General features: G+C 47.9%; 1 protein-coding gene across 3 annotated transcripts; it reads right to left on the reverse strand.

The window, feature by feature from the left end:
• Positions 1-381: 381 nt before the first annotated feature.
• On the reverse strand, positions 382-20559 carry NR1I3 (nuclear receptor subfamily 1 group I member 3). 3 transcript variants are annotated; one of them, XM_079958243.1, is made up of 10 exons: positions 20391-20559; positions 19920-19996; positions 17997-18212; positions 16925-17055; positions 10490-10686; positions 9425-9639; positions 5776-5921; positions 4479-4595; positions 2928-3048; positions 382-1789 (listed from the first exon to the last, which is right to left on the reverse strand). In XM_079958243.1, the coding sequence occupies exons 3-10, from the start codon at positions 18197-18199 to the stop codon at positions 1651-1653; spliced, it is 1269 nt and encodes a 422-aa protein (XP_079814369.1). In that variant the 5' UTR covers positions 18200-18212; positions 19920-19996; positions 20391-20559; the 3' UTR covers positions 382-1650. The 3 variants fall into 3 exon arrangements, with proteins under 3 accessions (XP_079814369.1, XP_079814370.1, XP_079814368.1); XM_079958244.1 differs by having other exon boundaries at positions 2928-3033; positions 19906-19996; XM_079958242.1 differs by having other exon boundaries at positions 19906-19996.
• Between the last annotated feature and the right edge of the window lie 475 nt (positions 20560-21034).

Below are 21034 nucleotides of genomic sequence, written 5' to 3' on the forward strand. Positions count from 1 at the left end.
GTATGTAACCTGAAGCTTATGTAACCCAAGGTACCACTGTACTTTGCCCACCTAGGCGCCAGGCAGAAGAAAACTAAGGCTCTTGCATCCAATATGTTAGCTGAGTTCTTCTAAAGCAGGGTTTCCCAAACTTGGGTCTCCAGCTGTTTTTAGACTATTTTTTAAGACTACTATTCCCATCATCCCTGACCTGTTAGCTAGGGATGATGGGAGTTGTAGTCCAAAAGCATTCACGTCCTCAAAGCCATTGGAAGGGAAACAGAATTTTCGACTTGACCCTGGGGGTGATCCAGCAGAGCTGCTGTTCTGTTAAAATTCCTTGGGGGTGTTGGAAGAGCTCAGCATAGGAATGAAAGAAAGAAACAGGAGACCTCAAAGGTGTACTAGGAGCAAATTTTATCAAGGCTTCAAGCCTTTGAGCTGCAGTTCAATTCACTTGCCCCTGAAGAAATCTCACAAAGAGCTAGCTGGAAGCCTCTTGTGCACTGTCTATTAGTAACTAATTCTGGCTAGCTTGAGGGCCTTCTGGTAGTTCCTTCACTGCTAGAAGTGATGTTACAGGGAACCAGGCAGTGGGCCTTCTCGGTAGTGGCGCCCATCCTGTGGAACGCCCTCCCACCAGATGTCAAGGAGATAAATAACGATATGACTTTCAGAAGACATTGGAAGGCAACCCTGTATCGGGAAGTTTTTAATGTCCGATGCTTTGTTGTGCTTATTCTGTTGGAAGCCACCCAGAGTGACTGGGGCAGCCCAGTCACATGGGTAGGGCATAAGTAATAAATTATTATCATCATCACATTTTCTTACTCGAAAGTTACTTGGAAAAGTGTGTGCTGCAGCAAAAATGGCACTGCCTCATTTTTAAAGTGCTGCCAAAAGAGTCTAGGGGCAGAGTAGGGGGGGCAAGATAGCTTTCCATACTCTGAAGCCTGCTGCGTTTAGGTGCCTGTACTGATTCTGTTCTGGCCCTGGCCTTGCATTTGATGTGCCCCCGGAAATCCTTCTCAAGCTGTAAATAAACACATTAAAACAAACACACACACACACACACACACACACACACACACACACAATATGCCATCACTTTTTGGGGGGAGCTCTTTTCATCCCACAGGATACCAGCTTGATGTGCAAAAGCTGCCCTGAAATTCTCTCTGTCTGGGGGTGGGGCCCTGGAAGCCGGGCTTTGCTTTCATGATCTCGGAAGCCTGAAGAGGGTTTTGAGGGGCAGCGCAGGGGAAGCTTAGAGAGGATCAGTGGATCAGACAAGGTTGGCTGCAAGGAGGCTCATGATGCTTGGCTAAGCCAGGATCAGCTTGGGGGTGAGGATGGGAGGAACAGGGTTGGCTGCTATTGGATTAGCTGTGGAAGGAAGATTAGATTGTTTGTGGGGGAGCGGGGGACAGGGAATATGGGTTTGCAGCAGATGGAGGGGGAAGAGACTACAGGTCTGCAAAAGTAACCAGCCCTTGCTCAGGGTAGCAGCAGAAGGGAGCAATGCCTGGCTTTCCAGCAGATCCTTAAAACTACCGGATCTCGAGGGAAGTCTTGGAAAACTTCTGGATCCGGTCTTCCAGCACATATGTCCCATTTTACACCTAAAGCAAAACATGAACGAAAGATGCAGCACTCTCCTGGTGCAAGCTTTCAGCTGATAATTTCCGAAAGCAGTGGCGTCATGGTGGTGAGGTCCTGGGTGTCGTGAATATGGAGGATCTGCCGCGTATTTTCGACTTTCAGCGTCCTCAGCTCTGTCAACAACAAGAGAAGTTTGGCGTAGAGGAACCTGGAGAAGTGGAAGAGAGAAGGAGGCAGCCATCAGCCCTTGCCGTTCCTGATTGGGTGGGTGCTCTCTATTACACACACCAAATTTCCATTGGCTCCTTGCCTAGGACCCCATCAGCACCACACATTCAAGTTAGGTTGCTTTAAGCAGCTATGGCTCCCCCCCAATCACCCTGGGGACTGTTAACTTGCTAAGGGCGCTCAGAGTTGTTTAGGAGACCCCCTCGCAGAGCTCCAGTTCCCAGAGGGATTTAACAATATCCATTCCTCTTCCCAGGGAACTCTGGGAATTATAGCCCTGTGAGGGGAATAGGGGGTCTCCTAACAATTCTCAACACCCTTAATAAGCCACAGTTCCCAGGATTCATTGGGGGAAGCAAAGGCTGCTTAAGGGATCTTAAAAGACTAAGGCCTCCATCCACACTGTACATTTAAAGCAGTATCATACCACTTTAAGACATCATGGCTTCCTCCAAAGAATCCTGGGAAATGTAGTTTGCTGAGCAGGGGTGCCAACTTGAATAAAATATGGGGAGGGCCCCAGGTAAGCCCCACCCTACATAATCACAGAACGTGATGCACACACACCATTTGAATGGCAACATCTGCCAACTTTGGGTGGGCGGCCCCTTCAAATGTTTTATTGGGGGGGGGCGAAGGGACCTCAGCCCCTAGGAGTTGGCTCCTATGGTGCTGAGAGTTGTTCAGGGACCCCTATTCCTTTCACAGAACTACAGTTCCCAGAGTCCCCTGGGAAGAGGGATTGATTGGTAAACCACTCTGGGAATTGCAGCAGAAACACACAAACAGCACAAACCTTCATTTTGCCCATTGCATGATAACTAGGGGCTGGAAAGTTGGGTTTGTGAGAGAGTGGAGAAGTAGTAACTGTTGGGACAGGTCAGAAAATATGTAACGGAAATGTTCTGTGAAAAACTGACTACAGCAGAACACCCATGGCAATCCTAAAAACCAGGGAGTGTGGTCAGTTGCATATCGGTTGCAAGAAACCAATCACATTTGCAAAATAAAGAACCCGTCTGGAAGCCCCCAAGCAACATCTGGACGGCCACAGGTTCCCCACCCCTTGTAGAGAGTTCCCCCCCCCCCGCCACAAAGCACTTTCCCTGCTTGCTCACCTCCCTTCGGGCAGAGCATGTCGCTGGTCAATGTAGTTTTTTAAAGTCAGAGCGATTTTCTCTTGGGTCTGGTCAATCACCTCTCGCTGCGTGACGTCCATGTGGTCTGCAAAGTCGCAGGCTTGGGCAGTGAGAGACAAGGCAGAGGAGATATGGGGCAAAGGGTGAGGAATTCCCCTCTTACCCAAAGGGAGCGCTGGCAAAAAAACCAAAACCCACCCACCCAAATGGGTTGCTACTTAGTGCATGCTCAGAGGCACATAGAAAAACGTCCCCCTCTTGAGGAAGATGTATTCTGCATGCACCCAGAGGCCCTTGTCTGGAAATGCCGGACTTCTTGAAATAAAGACTGAGGTCGACATACTGTGCTCTGTGTGTTGTGTGTGTGTGTACACACACACACACACACACACACACACACACATACATATATGAGCAAACAGCACTTCACCTACGTTTTCTCTGGATCCCTTTTGAGATTCAGTTAATCACGGGAATAAGAGATACAGGCCACTCCCCATTTACAAAGGGGTTATGTTATGAGGCACCACGTTTAACTGAAACTACGTATATTGGGAACACCATTGGGGAAGCCTGCAAACACCCCCATCGCTCCCTCCCAACCTCCTCGCTCAAACTCCCAATTCTCCACGGTCCTCAATGGTCAGTGCAAAGGCTCATGGGATTGCACTTGCAAAGGCTTGTAGGATTGCTAAGCGCCTTTCCCCCCTTTTCTGGGCTCTTTTAGGGCCATTTTTGCCATTTTTAAAGACACTTCCCGGTTTGGTGCGATGCCCGTGCGGTCACACACCAATGGGACGTGTATTGACTGGCCGTTGCCTGTATGATACTGCGGTTAACAAAAAATATTTATTTATTTTTAATCACAGATATATAAGCACACCCGCATACACAGGCATTTTTTATTCCACCTCTCCTTGCAACGAGCTCTAGGTGGTGTATACGGTTCTATTGCTGTCCTCTGAACAACCCTGTGAGGCAGGCCAGGTTGAGAGGCTGCGACTAGGTCACCCGGTGAGCTTCCTGGCTGAGTGGAGATTTGAACCTTGGTCTGCCAGGTCTTGGAGGGATGCGGGTGGCGCTATTGGTTAAACCACAGAGCCTAGGACTTGCCAATCAGAAGGTCGGCAGTTCGAATCCCCGCGAGGGGGTGAGCTCCCCTTGCTCGGTCCCTGCTCCTGCCAACCTAGCAGTTCAAAAGCACATCAAAGTGCAAGTAGATAAATAGGTACCACTCCGGCGGGAAGGTAAGCGGCATTTCCATGCGCTGCTCTGGTTCTCCAGAAGCGGCTTAGTCATGCTGGCCACATGACCCGGAAGCTGTACACCGGCTTCCTCGGCCAATAAAGCGAGATGAGCACCGCAACCCCAGAGGCGGTCACAACTGGACCTAATGGTCAGGGGTCCCTTTACCTTTTCACCTGCCAGGTCTTAGTCCAATACTCTAACCGAGCAGGCGTGGAAACCTCCTGCCTTTTAGAAAGGGTGGCGATGGTGCAGACTGCCACTACTGGGATGCGGAGGACTTACCCGGGTAGAACAACACCAGGGCTTGGAGCAGAACGTATTCAGCCTCGTGCAGCCTCAGCTTCTTCAAGCTGATGTGGAACTTCAGCAGTGGCTCCAGGTAGACCTGCTGGAATCCAGCTGGAGGAGAAGACAGGGATGTTGATAAAGTGGGTCTCTGTGTATTGTGGGCCTGTGATGCTTATGGCATGTAGCATAGTGGAACAGTTCGCCCACAGAAGGAACCAATCTGAGGTCACAGGACTGGCCCCTCCAGGATCCTCTGCTGTGCTAAATACTCCCCTCTGACCACAGGAGGGAGCATTCACACAACGTAATCCAATTATGGGTCTCTTGCTAGATTGGTTGTATGAACCCCATGAGCAAAATTGGTTCCAGAAGGCAACCAGGTCAGGAAAGATCCCAGGAAGGAATTCAGCGCCCCAAAAGGGCTCTTGTTCCCGCTTAGCATCATTTGCCTCAGAAAACAGGAGCGTATTAGTAGTAGCAGTAGCAGTAGCAGTAGCAGTAGCAGTAGCAGTAGCAGTAGCAGTAGCAGTAGTAGTAGTAGTAGTATTTCTAGACCGCCCTTCATCAGAGGATTGCAAGACAGTTTACAATATAAAAACACAAAAATGCATAGCATAATAACAAACAAAAAACAATAGCTCATGTGAATTCTCCATGAATTCATCTACCCACACTGCTGCTTCCAGGGTAATCTCTCTAACCCTGCCCAGGAAGCATAATCACGGCAGCCATAAATTGTGCTCCATACATTCTGTTTGGTAGGAATGCTAACAACTGGATTGTACAGACTGAATACTAAATTTATGGAAGTACTAGCGCCTGGAAACTGCAAAACAAGACAGCTCTCCTTTGTACAATTAGCAAAGAGGCTAGGAAATTGATATTTGGAAGTTTAAAAAATGCTAATGGGCTGGGCCAGTCGTGGCCCACAGTGACAGCCACCAACTTGGATGGTTTTACAAAACAATTGAACATATTCATGGAGGAAGAAGCTATCAATGTCTACTAGCCATGATGATGACTGTGTCCTGTCTCCATGCTTGGAAGGTGGCCTGCCTCAGGATACCGAAGGAGATCACAAGTGAGGAGAGTGCTTTTCCACTCAGATCTCATTTGTGGGCTTTCATTAGGGATCTGGTTGGCCACTGTGAGAACACGATGCTAGACAAGTTGGACCGTGGCCCTAATCCAGCAGGGCGCTCTTATAGTCAAGCCTGAGAGAGCCCATGGACAGTGTCCTGCTCCCAGTCACATGGCAGCTGTGGGACTCTCTAGACTTCCTGTGACTTACTCAGGGCGCCATCTTGGATGGTGTAGCAGTGTTGGCCGCATTCCCAAGCTTTGGTCTCCTCATTGAAGACTGTGTTGAACCGGATCTGACAGATCTCCAGGGTGGCGCCTTTGAGGAGTGAGATTTGATCATCGATTGGCAAACTTCTGGTTGGGGGAGAGAGAAAAAACATGTTAAGCGGTAAGACAGGCTCAAAGTTTCTGAACCAATCCTTAGCCTTGAGGTGGGAACCTTGTGACCCTCTAGATGTTGTTGAACTCCATCACCCTTGACTTAGAGGTTCATCTGTCAGTTCTGGTTTCTCTCAGTTTCTCGTCCTTCCAACATCCTCCACATTTCTGCATCAGTACTGCAAAATTATTTTAAAAATAATAACAACGGTGCAAACTTCTCCTAATATAAATGTTTGTATGCAATTTTGCCTCATATACAGTGGTACCTCTGGTTGCGAATGGAATCTGTTCCAGAGGCCTGTTTGCAACATTAAAAGAACGCAACCCACAGCGACGCATCTGCACATGCCCGGGTTGCAATTCTCTGCTTCTGCGCATGCGCATGACGTCATTTTGAGCCTCTGCGCATGCGCGAGCGGTGAAACCCGGAAGTAACCCTTTCCGGTACTTCCAGGTTGCCGCGGGACGTAGTCTGAAAGAATGTAACATGAATAATAATAATAACAATTTATTATTTATACCCTGCCCATCTGGCTGAGTTCCCCCAGCTACTCTGGGCGGCTCCCAATCAAGTGTTAAAAACAATACAACATTAAATATTAATTAAATATAAAGCGGATGTAACATGAGGTATGACTGTACAGTGGTGCCTCGCAAGATGAAATTAATTCGTTCCGCGAGTCTCTTCGTCTTGCGGTTTTTTCGTCTTGCGAAGCACCCCTATTAGCGGATTAGCGGATTAGCGCTATTAGCGGCTTAGCAGCTTAGTGGCTAAGCGGCTATTAGCAGCTTAGCGGCTTAGAAAAAGGGGGGGGGGAGGGAAAAAACTCACAAGACTTGCAAGACGTTTTCGTCTTGCGAAGCAAGCCCATAGGGAAATTCGTCTTGCGAAGCACCTCAAAAGACGGAAAACTCTTTCGTCTAGCGAGTTTTTCGTCTTGCGAGGCATTCGTCTTGCGGGGCACCACTGTACATAATGTTGCAGAGCAATTTTTCCTAACAGAATGCACTTTTGCCTGTTGCGTTCACTTTTTTTTTTTAAAGCTCGATTTATTAAACCTTTAAAGTCAGGCTTTTCGTACATGTAACTTGGCAAGAGAACTGTGTTGCAAAACTCGGAGAAGTGCAAATTTCAAAGGCCAGCTGCGTTTTGGTCTGCAGACTGCTTTGGAAAGTTCTAACCCCAGAACTGTAGAGTTGGAAGGGACACCAAGGGTCACCTAAGTCCAATCCCCTCCAAATGCAGGAATCTCAGCTAAAGCATTCATGACAGATGACCATCCAGCCTCTTCTCAAGAACCTCCAAGGAAGGAGAGCCCACCACTTCTTGAGGGAGTCCGTTCCCCTGGCAAACAGCTCTTACTGTCAGAAAGTTCTTCCTGATACAGTATTTAGTTGGAATCTCCTTTCTTGTAACTTGGACTGAGCATGTGCTCAGAGGCACCCTGTTCACAGAGTGGCTATTTTGCACCAGGTTCTGGTAGGCAGAACTCAGTTCTAGATGAAAGCAAGAAGGCAGGGCAGGTGGGGACTGGCTGAGGATGGTGGGGAAACTATTATTATTTTATTACAGTCATGTTGTTGTTGTTTAGTCGTTTAGTCGTGTCCGACTCTTTGTGACCCTCTGGACCAGAGCACGCCAGGCACTCCTGTCTTGCGTTAATTACTCTGGGCACATGAAAAGCAGACTTTTGTTGTTGTTGTTGTTTAGTCGTTTAGTCGTGTCCGACTCTTCGTGACCCCATGGACCAGAGCACGCCAGGCAGTCCTGTCTTCCACTGCCTCCTGCGGTTTGGTCAAACTCATGTTTGTATCTTCGAAACCACTGTCCCACCATCTCGTCCTCTGTCGTCCCCTTCTCCTTGTGCCCTCAATTTCCCCCAACATCAGGGTCTTTTCCAGGGAGTCTTCTCTTCTCATGAGGTGGCCAAAGTACTGGAGCCTCAGCTTCACAATCTGTCCTTCCAGTGAGCACTCAGGGCTGATTTCCTTAAGAATGGATAGGTTTGATCTTCTTGCAGTCCATGGGACTCTCAAGAGTCTCCTCCAGCACCATAATTCAAAAGCATCAATTCTTCGGTGGTCAGCCTTCTTTATGGTCCAGGTCTCACTTCCATACATCACTACTGGGAAAACCATAGCTTTAACTATATGGACCTTTGTTGGCAAGGTGATGTCTCTGCTTTTAAAGATGCTATTAGAGTCATACCTCTTGTTAAGTTCAGTTCAGGTTACGTTCTTTCAGGATACGTCCCACGGTGACCCGGAAGTAACGGAACGGGTTACTTCCGTGTTTTGCTGCGACCTACGCACGCGCAGACACGGGTTGCGTTCTGCTCATGTTGCGAACGGGGCTCCGGAACGGATCCTGTTCGCAACCAGAGTTACAACTGTATTTATTAAATTTCTATACTGCCCTTCGTCCAAGGATCACAGGGTGGTTTACAATGTGAAAACCCAAAAATGCATAACATAGTAGCAAACAAACATTCCCCCCCCCCCCCAGTATTTTGTTGTTTATTATAAATCCCCCTGTATCCATTATTCAAGCCATCAATCACTGACTGCTGAGCTATAAACAACCTCTTTCCCCTTCCCCAAGACAGGGGACGCCCTCCAGTAACTGATCCTTACCTCAAACCTTTTAAAATCAGTTCCATAATTAATTGATAATTAGTTTTAGATTAATTTCATTGTCTTACAGCGGAGCCGCCTGCCTTACACACACTTTTTCGGCATTCATCACCTATGAGTTATCAGCAGGCAACACAGGACAGAGGTCACCTCTGGGTGACTGGTTTATTGAGCACCCACCCTGATCTGTTTGCACAACCTTCGTGCAGAGTTCAGACCACATTGCATCAAGCAATTGCCTCCCTACACTTTCCAGCATGTTTCCGCAATGCTTTTTCTTATTGCAAAAAAAGAGAAGGATTTTTTTTGGGGGGGGACGAAGCAGGTCTGATGCACAGGAGCGACTTTAATCATATGACCTAAATATGTCCATATGTGATTGAATTTCCCGCACAAAAATAGCAACAGTCTGGAAGCTTCCTTAATTTAGATCAGAGTTCCCCATTAGTAGTCACATATTGACTCCCGGAGAGATGCGGGTGGCGCTGTGGGTTAAACCATAAAGCCTAGGACTTGCCAATCAGAAGGTCGGCGGTTCGAATCCCCGCGACGGGGTGAGCTGCCATTGCTCGGTCCCTGCTCCTGCCAACCTAGCAGTTCGGAAGCATGTCAAAATGCAAGTAGATAAATAGGTACCACTCTGGCAGGTGACCCGGAAGCTGTACCCGGAAGCTGTACGCTGGCTCCCTCGGCTAATAAAGCGAGATGAGCGCCGCAACCCCAGAGTCGGCCACGACTGGACCTAATGGTCAGGGCTCCCTTTACCTTTATTGACTCCCGGAGGACAATAGGACTTTGCAGGGGGTGAATAAAGACCTTTTGATTCACAGCAAGACACTCACCTGAAAGACGGTATGGCCTTGGCAAACTGGATCACTTGCTGGATCATGTAGGTGCTGATGTCGGCAAAGAGCGGCAAGAGGTTGAAGACATCGGGGAGCACCTCCTCCGGAAAGCTCTCCATGTGGTCTTGAGGACTGTAGGGACACATGGGAGGGACGGCAGCATCCTGGGGGCTTTGAGATCTCTGGCTGTGGATGTAGAGACGCACCGCTGGCTGGAGGGGAGACGCTGGTTAAGTGGGGCTCACAATAAATTTCCCTTCGTTGAACCCCAAGAACATCTCAGTTTGCTTTCTTTCTCCCACCAACCTCTGATCCTAAGCATCTAGTCCTCATGAAAAATGAATGGAAATTGGTCAAGCAGCCATTCGCCTGATCAATCGCAGTGAGTTAAGGATCATTATTTGTTTATTTGTTTATTTATTTAATGCCACCCATCTGACTGGGTTGCCCCCTTCCAACAATTATGAAGCCACAGTAAAACATCAAAACTTCCCTATACAGGGCTGCCTTCAGATGTCTTCTAAAAGTTGTGTAGTTCTTTATCTCCTTGACATCTGATGGGAGGGTGTTCCACAGGGCTAACCTCGGGTTAAGAACTTAATTCGTTCTGGAGGTCCGTTCTTAACCTGAAACTGTTCTTAACCTGAGGTACCACTTTAGCTAATGGGGCCTCCTGCTGCCACCATGCGATTTCTGTTCTCATCCTGAAGCAACGTTCCTAACCTGAGGTACTATTTCTGGGTTAGCAGAGTCTGTAACCTGAAGCATCTGTAACCTGAAGCATCTGTAACCCGAGGTACCACTGTAGATATTTTAGGACCGGTGATATTTTATTTCCAGCAACATCTGCAAAGCATCGTGTAGGTCTCTCCTGGTACATTAATCAATTCAGGGATGAGGGACCCCTCTCTAGAAGACGCTGAGCTCCAGTTCCCATCACCCCTGACCATTGGCCAGACTGGCTGGGAGCTGGAGTCCAACAGCAGCAGCACCTGGGGGCCACAGGGTGTTCCTCCCCCCTCATTCCTGAAACAAACCGTCTGGAACTCCTGCAAAGCTCACCTGGTAGTGGTTGAACTGAGAGAAGCTGGAGTCAAAGGTTTTCTTGTGGGCTTCGGTGAGGAGTTCAATCAGTTGTTCCTGCTCTTCTGTGAGGCTGCTTTCCTCAGGTGGCTCCACTGAGGCCAGACTCTGTCCTTGGTGCTTCTTCTGCCACCTCAGCGCACGCCGCACATGCAAAGCTTCCTCTGACATTATCACTGTCAGAAACGAAAAGGAAGCAGTGCTCAAAGGAGAAGCTTTGTGGACCCCGCTGCCAAGCTGAGTGCGGACCTTGGGCAGGGAGCTACCAGGGACCTGATAAACCAAACGCTCCACCAGTAAGGGTGGGTATAGGGGTGAGGGAGGGATTTGATTCACGTCTCCTCTGAAGCCGAATCTTTCCAATCTACACTTTCCGAATGGACCATAACACAGCCATCCTCCGAAATTCACACTTCCCTGAATTTTACTATTTTACTGAATTTTACTACGCAGGTTGTCAACCAAAAAATGGATCTATTAGGTGAAAGGAAGCATGAATATATTGGTGAAAATGGAACACGCACAAAAACATTATATTAGGGGGAATTGCAGGCAAATATGTGTACGTTAATCAAAACTCCATATAAATACGTGCTCGTTGGGAGACATTTGCACTAAAATGCTGGTGAATATTCATGAGAGTTTAAACAAACAAACCCCGCAAATTGCTGCAAAATGTGGCAAACTGAATTTAAAACGGGAAAAATGAGAAAACAGAGAGAATCGGAATGAACTGATCCTTCCATCCCTGAGCGAGTGGGATGCGTTTGGTTTCTCTCAGTTTCTCATTTTCCCAGTTTCAAGTACAGTTCTCCACATTTCCACAGCAGTGTGTGGATTTTTTTTTAAGTCCTCAGGAAAATTCACCAGCATTTTAGTGCAAATTTCTCCTAACAGACACATGTTTATATGGATTTTTGCCCTATATACTTTTTTTTTTTTTGCAAAGTTCCCTAGTAAAATGCATTCCTGTACACACTTTAGGGACGACTCCAGTAGCTTCCTGTTATTAAATGTGTAGTCTGGGAGCATCCCAAGGGCCAGACAGAGAGCCCTGGAGGGCCACAATTTGCCCCTGGCTGGTGGTTCCCTACCCCAGTTCCTAACCATGGCGCCATGCCGACTCTGTTATTACACACTCTCCATTATTATTAATACAGTGGTACCTCGGGTTAAGTACTTAATTCATTCTGAAGGTCCGTTCTTAACCTGAAACTGTTCTTAACCTGAAGCACCACTTTAGCTAATGGGGCCTCCTGCTGCTGCCGCGCCGCCGGAGCACAATTTCTGTTCTCATCCTGAAGCAAAGTTCTTAACCTGAAGCACTATTTTTGGGTTAGCGGAGTGTGTAACCTGAAGCGTATGTAACCTGAAGCGTATGTAACCCGAGGTACCACTGTATCACACATTCCATGGCTAAGTTGTAGCTCTGGAAACCCCCATGGGCTTCGCCACTGTCCAAATTAGGCCCTGTTGCATCATCCCTGGGCTTGGGGGTCAGCCGCCTGCGGCAGGCAGGGCACAACACTGTCAGAAAGGTTTTGCCGCTCTATCGGCCACTTTGCAACGCTGCTTTCTTTCTTCCCCCACTGTCAGTGTCCAGCTGAACTTGCTTAAGATTCTGCAGAGAGAAACCCCAATTGATTTGCAGCAAACCCCCCCCCCCCCCGCGCCCTTCTTGATTCACTTTACAGGGGGTGCCTCTCGCTAGAAGCTCCTTAATGGATTTCTGCAGAGAGGGTCAGGTGCGATTCGAAGCTGTTTGCAGGCAGATCGAGGCGGTATTTCTTTTCTTAAAACACACACACAACAACAACAACAACGTGTGTGTGCCCACGGCTACATCACAGTCCAACTGCAGCGCGGAACACCCTCTTGTGTAAGCAGACTGCAATGCATCACCCTCTGACAGTCTCTCGCACAGCGCTGACGCTCCTCTCTCTCCTTCCTCTCTCCACAAAGCCCCGGGGTGTGCAGCAGGATTCATCCTGGACCAGATTATTGTCTGCCCACACACACACACACCTCACCCCACCCCACTGCCCCCATCAGATTAATCTGTGCTCAGGCAGAGGCCCATTTTGTTTTGTTATTGGTTTGGCTGCCAGCCTGCTCTCAGAAGATCTTTTTTGCTTTTAAGTGCCTTGCTTCTGCAGCTGGAGGAGGGAGATGCCTCTATTCTTGCTCCTCTCTGGCGTTTCTTTTAATGAAATCTGACCCTTTGGGCCAGTCGATGCGGAGGAAAAGCTGGCTGGGCGGCCTCAAATCCACCCTGCTTTCCAGCGCAGTGTATCGTTCCCTGGAGAGAGGATGCGGCTTTGCTGACAGCCTCCTCCTCCTCACCCCTCCCTCTCCACACAACCCTACAGCTGCTTCCAATCCTTCTTCTTTACTGAGGATGGCTTTGCAGAAGCAAACAAGCTGAAGGCTTCTTCTGCTCAGGATGACACTGAAAGATCCTTTGAGAGGGCCCATCTTGTGCTGTTTACGTGTGTGTGTGTGTGTGTGTGTGTGTGTGTGTCTGAATGTTGTTGCTATCGTTATAGAGCTGGGAAAAGTTTCCCAAAAGGACCACCAAAATAATCAACAAGGGGCTGGAGAAACTCCCGTGTGACAACAATTGGGGACTTTTTGGTTTCAAGAATAGGCAAGGAAGAGCCGGCATGACAGGGGTGTGTGTGAAACGAGGCTTGGTGGGGGCGGTGAGGATGGACAGAGAGGTCTCTCTCATAATATTTAAACTTGGGGACAACCTATGAAGCCTGAATGTTGAAAAATCCGGAAGAGGCAAAAGAAAGTACAGTGGAACCTTGGTTCCCGAATGGCTTAGTTAACAAACAAATCGGTTCCCGGATGCCAAAAACCCAGAAGTAAGTGTTCTGGTTTTCTAACTTTTTTGGAAGCCGAACGTCCGAAGCGGCTTCTGCTTGAGTGCAGGGAGTTCCTGCAACCAATCGGAAGCCGTGCCTTGGTTTCTGAAAGTTTTGGAAGTCGAACGGACTTCCGGAACGGATAGCTTTCGAGAACCAAGGTAGCACTGTAGTTCTTTGCACAGTGCAGAGCCAAACTGTGGTAGCTGCATCTGCAAGAGGAAGTGATGGCCACTAGGTTGGATGGCTTTGAAAGAGGACTGGAGAAATTCACAGAGGACAGGGCTACCAATGTGACCAGCCCCGACGGTTATATTTTACGTCTGCTGGGAATCTGATTTAGCAGGGGTCTTTTTATACTATTATTTATTAAATTATGAACCACCTTTTACAAGGCGATTTGCAAACGTGCCATGAAAAACACCTGGGAATAGCTTTAAAAGCAGAACATTGACAACAACAACTAAGGATGAGTTTTGAAACTATACAAAATGAACCCCTAAGGCCAGAGACCTTTCCATCCTGCTGGAAGAGCCTATCAAAACAAACATGCCTTCAGCTGTTTCCTGAAAGTGCAGATAGTAGTGGTCTGCCTGCCATATCTCTATATGGGATCGTGTCCCACAAGTGCTTGGAGAAGGCATCTGATATTTTTGGGACTTCAAAGAGAAACTCTCCTGCAAAACGCAGGGAACTTTAAGGAGAATCTCTCTTGCTGAATGCAGTTAAGTGCAGGACAAAAGGACCAGGCCGAAAGAATTGGGGGGTGGGGAAAAAGAGAGAGAGGCTTTCTGGGTCATATAGTAATAGGAATTAAAAAGAACTCCACAAGCCAGGGCACAAGGGCAGAAGCCATCCAGTCTGTTTCTTCCCCACAACCCCTTCCAGGTCTAGTATGACTTTTGCGTTTGACCAGACAGCTTCATTAACGCTAATAACTATTGATAGGCAAATAAATGGGGGATGGGTATCACAAATGGGATCTGGTAGGAAAATTCAAATCCACCACAGCTGAACTTGTTTAGGCCATAGGATGTAATTAGGGTTTGGTGAATGTGTCAATTTCAGTTTCTCTCTGTCGTTTTTCCAATCTTAAGTTTGGTTCCCCAGAGTTCCACATCAGTTTGAAATTATTATTATTATTACTACTACTACTACTACTACTCAGAATCTTCATGAAAATTCATTAGCATTTAGTGCAAAATTTAGCCTAAAATACACATTTCTGTGCAACCCAGTTAGATGGGTGGCATATACTGTAAATAATCAAATTATTATTACAGACTTTTTTCAAAGCATATTTCTACACACACATTTTTACATGTTAATTTCACTAATATATGCATTTATATGCACACTTTCCCTTAACACATAGCAATGCAAAATTCAGAGAGGCGCAAATTTCTAAGGATGGCTCTGTTCTGCTCTCCTTAGTGTTTTCAGAAGGTGCAAATGACATGGGTTTGCCTTTAAAAGCAATCTGAAGCAAATTTCTCCCTCATCCCTGGGTGTAAGGCAGGGAACAGTTGGCCTCTGTACCATCAGCCATTTTTAGAATTCAATCAATTCTAATGTTTTTTTCATTATGCAGCCACAGGAGTGAAGGAGTGGCAAGAGGGGCTGTCAGTGTCCAAAGATGCGACCAGGCAACCATATGTATTTTGTGTGTGTGTGTGTGTGTGTGTGTGTGTGTGTCGGCCCCACTTCCTTGCCTCAGAAGACCTTACTGGGAGAACCTAAGAACATAAGCTTGTGGAATGCTCTCCCCAAGGAGGCACGCCAGACGCCATCTTTATCTATTTTTAGATGTCAAGCAAAGCCTTTTCTCTTTACCCAAGCTTTTGGCCTTTCATTTGAGGGGGGCCCACTGTGGCTGCTTTTAATGGGGCTGTTAGTCCTGCCTTTTATCTGTATAGCCGTGTTGTTGGGGTTTTACTCGGTTGTTCTGAATCAATTTTAACGTACGTCACTTTGCGTCAGTCTGTGGGGAAAGTGACTTAACAAATTAATAAGATTAGGAGTAGTAACAGTCCAAATGCAGGATTAGGCCAAAGGCCTACATAGTCCAGGATTTCTCACAGTGGCTAAACAGGTACGGATGGGAGCCGTTGCCTAGCAACCGCCAACAGGAAAAGCCAGGCCTCCATGAGGACCTGAGTGAGGCCCAGCTGCTAAGCATCACTCTTTTGCCTCAGAGGATCTCAATGGGAGTTTTGTTTTTGTTTTTTGCCTTGCACGCAAAGGCACCCTAGGGACATCGCTTTATTTCTTTTCCAGATACTAGTCTTGAATGTGATTTTTTTAAAAAAAAGAAAATTGTGATAATCTGCTGTAAGCCACCCTAAGAGCCCCTATAAAACAAGGTAGAAGTTTTCTGAATGAGTAAATAAATAAATAAAATCCAGTTGCGTACCCTCCAACATTTCTCCGATGAAAATAGGGGCGTCCCGTTCCATCATGATAATTTTACTTATTTATACCCCACACATCTTACTGGGTTGCCCCAGCCATTCTGGGCACCTTCCAACACACATAAAAACATAATAAAGCATTTTTTAAAACTTCCCTATGCAGGATTGCCTTCAGACAGATCTGGGGTCAGATAACTCCATACCCACCAACATTTCTGCAATGAAAATAGGGACATCCTAAGGAAAAGTGGGACATTCCAGGATCAAATCAGAAACCAGGATGGTTTCTGCATTGAAAAGGTTGAAAAGGTTCTGCATTGCCTGGTGCAGTAATTTGCCTGTCAGGGACTGGGCAGAGAAGGAGGAGGAGTGGTGGAGACCGCAGACCACCTCCCCACCCTGACCCTTTCAGGGAGGAAGAAGAGGAAGACAGTATAGATTTATAACAGGGGTTTGAGGGAGGTCACAGCTCAGAGGCAGATGAGGGGGAAAGTTAGGAAATACAGTGGTACCTCGGGTTAAGTACTCAATTCGTTCCGGAGGTCTGTTCTTAACCTGAAACTGTTCTTAACCTGAAGCACCACTTTAGCTAATGGGGCCTCCTGCTGCTGCCGCGCCGCCGGAGCACAATTTCTGTTCTCATCCTGAAGCAAAGTTCTTAACCTGAGGTAATATTTCTGGGTTAGCAGAGTCTGTAACCTGAAGCGTATGTAACCTGAAGCATATGTAACCCGAGGTACCACTGTAATGGGAGAGGAGGAGCAAGCAGAGCCAGAACAGCAGCTGGCTGACACATTGTCACTTGAAAGCATTCCAGGCCCTCCATCTCCCAGAATCTGGTGAGCCTTAAAAGTAGGAGAGCAAAGAGCTCGAAGACAGAGGGCACTTAGTGGCAGCCGTAGAAGTGACGAATGAGGAAGTGGGAGAGACTGGGTGGGGTGGAGATTCACTCAAGACAACACCATTATCCAAGAGGCTGGGTTCTATAGCCTCTCTCTGCAAAGTTTGAAATAAAAAAGGCCCGTAATAAACTTTTCCTTGCCTTTATACTTTCCTGGGCAACCAGCCGGGAGCCGCGGACATTGCCTGGGGCCAAAACCAAGCAAAGAAGAACACTGGCCAGCCACACTTACTGTCTTTCCTCATGCCCGCGACAAGGCATTTCTGGTAGCGGCATGCCTGGCACTGCCGCCGCTTGGCTTTGGTGATGGCGCAGCTTCGGGTGAAGGGGCAGGTGAACTGGATGCCCTTGATGACAGTCCGCCTGCAAGACAAGGGGGCGAGAACAGAAATTGCCTCACAGTCGCACCGTTTCTCTGACTTCTGCAGCCACCGAATGTGTGTAAAAATGCTGTGTATAGTGAATACCTATCTACTTTTAAAATTCTCATTCTTGATCTCTTTCCTTCTTTCCCTTTATTTTCTTCTTGTTCTTTTCTCTTATCTTTCATTTCTTCTCTTTATCGTGAACATGTTTTATAGAGGTGTAAATAACTGAGGGACGCGGGTGGCGCTGTGGGTTAAACCACAGAGCCTAGGACTTGCCAATCAGAAAGTCAGCGGTTCGAATCCCTGTGACGGGGTGAGCTCCGGTTGCTCTGTCCCTGCTCCTGCCAACCTAGCAGTTTGAAAGCACGCCAGTGCAAGTAGATAAACGGCAGGAAGGTAAACGGCGTTTCTGTGCACTGCTCTGGTTCACTAGAAGTGGCTTAGTCATGCTGGCCACATGACCCGGAAGCTGTCTGCGGACAAACGCCGGCTCCCTCAGCCAATAAAGCGAGATGAGCGCCAGAGTCGGTCACGACCCCAGAGTCGGTCACAACTGGACCTAATGGTCAGGGGTCCCTTCACCTTTACCTTTAAATAACTGTAAACATGAGAAGAGGTAAAATGTTTTATAATTTTCTCTTGGTTACATGTATTTTCTTTTTGTTTGTACATTTGTATTTTTTCTAATTTGTACTCAATAAAATCAATAACTAAAAAAATTAAAATGCATAGACTACAGTGTGCCTATAAATGCCACATGTTAGCAACGACTGCACACGAAAATGTCTCTCTAATGTCTCTCTAAGCACACTAACCTCAAATGTTGGGGGAACCCAAACATTGAGTCTTTGCATGCAAGGAAGATGCTCCCTGGATCATTTTCAGAAATGGGGTTACAGAAGTGGGAGGAGTGAAAACTGAGACGGGGAACTGTACCGAAAGAAACCCTTGCAGCCTTCGCAGGTCATGACGTGGAAATGGTAGCCTGTGGCCCGGTCCCCACACACGGCGCAAGTTTTCTCCTCCCCGTTGAGGTCTGTGTCGCTGCGACTAGAGGCCGTGGTGGCTGGGCTGCCTCCACTGCAGCTGCTCTCACCGTCGGAGGGGCACTGCACAGCAACCCCACGCACCGATGCCATGGAAGCTGTGGTCCTGCTGTGAAGGGAGGAAAATTGGTGACAGGCAGGCCCACATCAGTGCCTGAGGCTGAAATTCCAAACAAGCATTTTGGAATATGACTGCATTTCCTGCATTGTAGCGGGTTGGACTCCAGTACGTTTCGGAGCACAATTCAAAGTGTTGGTGCTGACCTTTAAAGCCCTAAATGGCTTCGGTCCAGTATATCTGAAGGAGCGTCTCCACCCCCATTGTCCAGCCCGGACACTGAGGTCCAGTGCCGAGGGCCTTCTGGTGGTTCCCTCACTGCAAGAAGCCAAGTTACAGAGAATCAGGCAGAGGGCCTTCTCGGTGGTGGCACCCACCCTGTGGAACGCCCTCCCACCAGATGTCAAAGAGAACAACAATTACCAGACTTTTAGACAACATCTGAAGGCAGCCCTGTTTAGGGAAGCTTTTAACTTTTGATGCATTACTGTATTTTAATATTGTGTTGGAAGCCGCCCAGAGTGGCTGGGGAAACCTAGCCAAATGGGCGGGGTATAAATAAATTATTATTATTATTATTATTATTATTATTATTAAGCATATCCCCACATTTCACTAAGGTTTGAGAGGGTTTGCCCTGGGCAAAGCACCCTACTGAAGCCCACCTTCTGTCGATGGGTCTGCTGACCATTTTAATTTCCCATAATGCCCTGTGGGACATTAAAATGGTGGCTAGACTAGCCCATCCAGTTCTGCTCAGAGTGCCATGCAGAGGTTTCGTTTTTTTAAAAAGTGGGCTCTGAACAGGCACGGGTGGTCAATCTGACGTCCCATTCCATAGTGATAATCTTACTATTTATACCCCACACAACTTATTGGATTGCCCCAGTCACTCTGGGCAGCTTCCAACGTATATAAAAACATAATAAAACATTAAACATTAAAAAAAAAAAACCTTCCCTAAGCAGGATTGCCTTCAGATGGCTCAGGGGTCAGATAACTCCATACCCTCCAACATTTCTGTAGTGAAAATAGAGACATCCTAAGGAAAAGTGGGACATGCTGGGATCAAATCAGAAACTGGGATGGCTTCTCCAAATCAGGGATGTCCCTGGAAAATAGAGACACTTGGAGGGTTTTCCCTAGTTGATTGTGGTTGCTGAGGCTGGCTCTGCATACAGTCCAGCTGCCCCTGGTTTTTGGCCGGATGTGGCCAACTCTGAATTCTTGAATGCCTTTCTATTCGTCGAACACAGCTCTGCAGTGTTCAGGCTCCATAAGAGACCTGGCATTGTCTTAAATTTGTCCATTTGGCCATATCTGCACCATACATTTAAAGCTCTACCACACCACTTCTAAAATCCATGTTCTGTGACTTAATCCCAAAGAATCCTAGGAGCTGTGTTTCCTAGTTAAGGGTGCTCTCCCACTTCAAAGCAAGTAAAGGGGCATTACCGGAGTTCAAGGAGACATCGCAGGCAGGTGAAAACACTACGGGAGGTGTGGAGCAGGTGAGGGGTGTGGCCTCAGGAAGAGGGGGTGTGGCCTGGGGGTTGTTCCGAGAGTCAGCGAGAGAAGCTTAGCAGGGGGCATATAAGACTCTCAGGCCTGAAGTGCCCCATCCTTGCTGTAAGCAGCGGCCCCAATAGTGGGAATTGAGTGACACCTCTTTGGGGCAGCTGGGGGGTGTTTGTGGCTGCCCCAAGAACCTACAGTGTCTCATGAATCTGCATTAAGGCACCTTCAGTTTACCACCTGTGCGAATGTCACGTCCAGCTCCTTGCAAGAGCCTGCGCCTTTGGGTGTAGATAAAAGGGCAGCCGTTACGCAACCTGGAAAGGAAAGAGAACGAGGGAGGGGAGAGAGAGAAAAGGAAAGGAAAGGTCAAGAGAAGAAAGCAACTCTCTCCTGAGCGTCTGGCTCGGCTGGAGGAGAAAAACAAAGAGCTGTGAAGAAGAAAGCAATAAAAAGACAAACCCCGTTTGCGGTCCTGGTTCATTCTGCCCATTCTTTCCCAAAAACGGCCGACCTTCCTTCCTTGCTTTTGGTATATACCTGTTGTGTACTGAGAAAGGGGGGCTTTGGGGAGAAGCAGCTGTTCCTGACCTCTGACCTTTCCTAAATCCTCTTTCCCCCTGTCCTGCTCTTCTTCCTCACCGTGCCTTCCCCTACTCTTCCAAAGCCACCCCACACCCAAAAATGTCTACCCCATAAAGCTGGGCTTACCAGTCGAGTTTCCAGCAGTGTGTGTGTTGGTGAGTGGGTGTAAACAAGGGGGGGCAGCTGGGAGGGTGGAGGGTGACGGTCTCCCCACAGGGCTGCCACTCAGCGCCGGACTTCTTGTTTGCCTCCCCACTGGCGTTTGTTTCTCCGGTGGGGAGAGAGAAAAGGATCTGGATTCTGATAAGGCTAAGTGAAATTTGTACTTTGGCCTCATGCACAGCTGGCGTCCGCAGGGCGGAGGCAAGAAAAACCAGGGGGGCACAAGGTGAGGGAGGTTAGGAGCCAATACGAAAAGAGAGGGAGCAAAAATGAGGGCTGGGTGGAATCATAAAAGGGGTCTGTGCTGCAAACAGGGTCCTGGCACCGTGGGCTCCACTCCTGTCTTGCTTTTGTAGCTGCATCTGTTGGAGTTCGGCCTGTCACACAGCTGCTACACAAGTACTGGAGCCTGATGTACGGTGGTGGCAGCAGGGGGGAAATCCAGTGTAAGTGGGAAGAGAAGAGGCAAAGTTTATCTCTAGTAAGGGTGAGTTGTGTCCCACACGTTAAAGCTCTGTGAAAGGGGGAAATATCAATTTATGTTACTGACAGGAGCTCAGCAGCGAGGGAAGGAGTTGGGGGTGAGCTTCTTGTTGGGGGGGTGCTTG

The sequence above is a fragment of the Podarcis cretensis genome (assembly GCF_951804945.1).
Source record: "Podarcis cretensis genome assembly, chromosome: 16".
NCBI lineage: Eukaryota > Metazoa > Chordata > Lepidosauria > Squamata > Lacertidae > Podarcis > Podarcis cretensis.

Coding starts and splice junctions, on each gene's coding strand:
- NR1I3 (XM_079958243.1), bottom strand. CDS start 18,199: ATGGCATCGGTGCGTGGGGTTGCTGTGCAGTGCCCCTCCGACGGTGAG. Junction 9,640..10,489: donor CTCAGTTCAACCACTACCAG/GTGAGCTTTGCA, acceptor TCTCCCCTCCAG/CCAGCGGTGCGTCTCTACAT. Junction 4,596..5,775: donor CATCCAAGATGGCGCCCTGA/GTAAGTCACAGG, acceptor CTTCTCCTCCAG/CTGGATTCCAGCAGGTCTAC.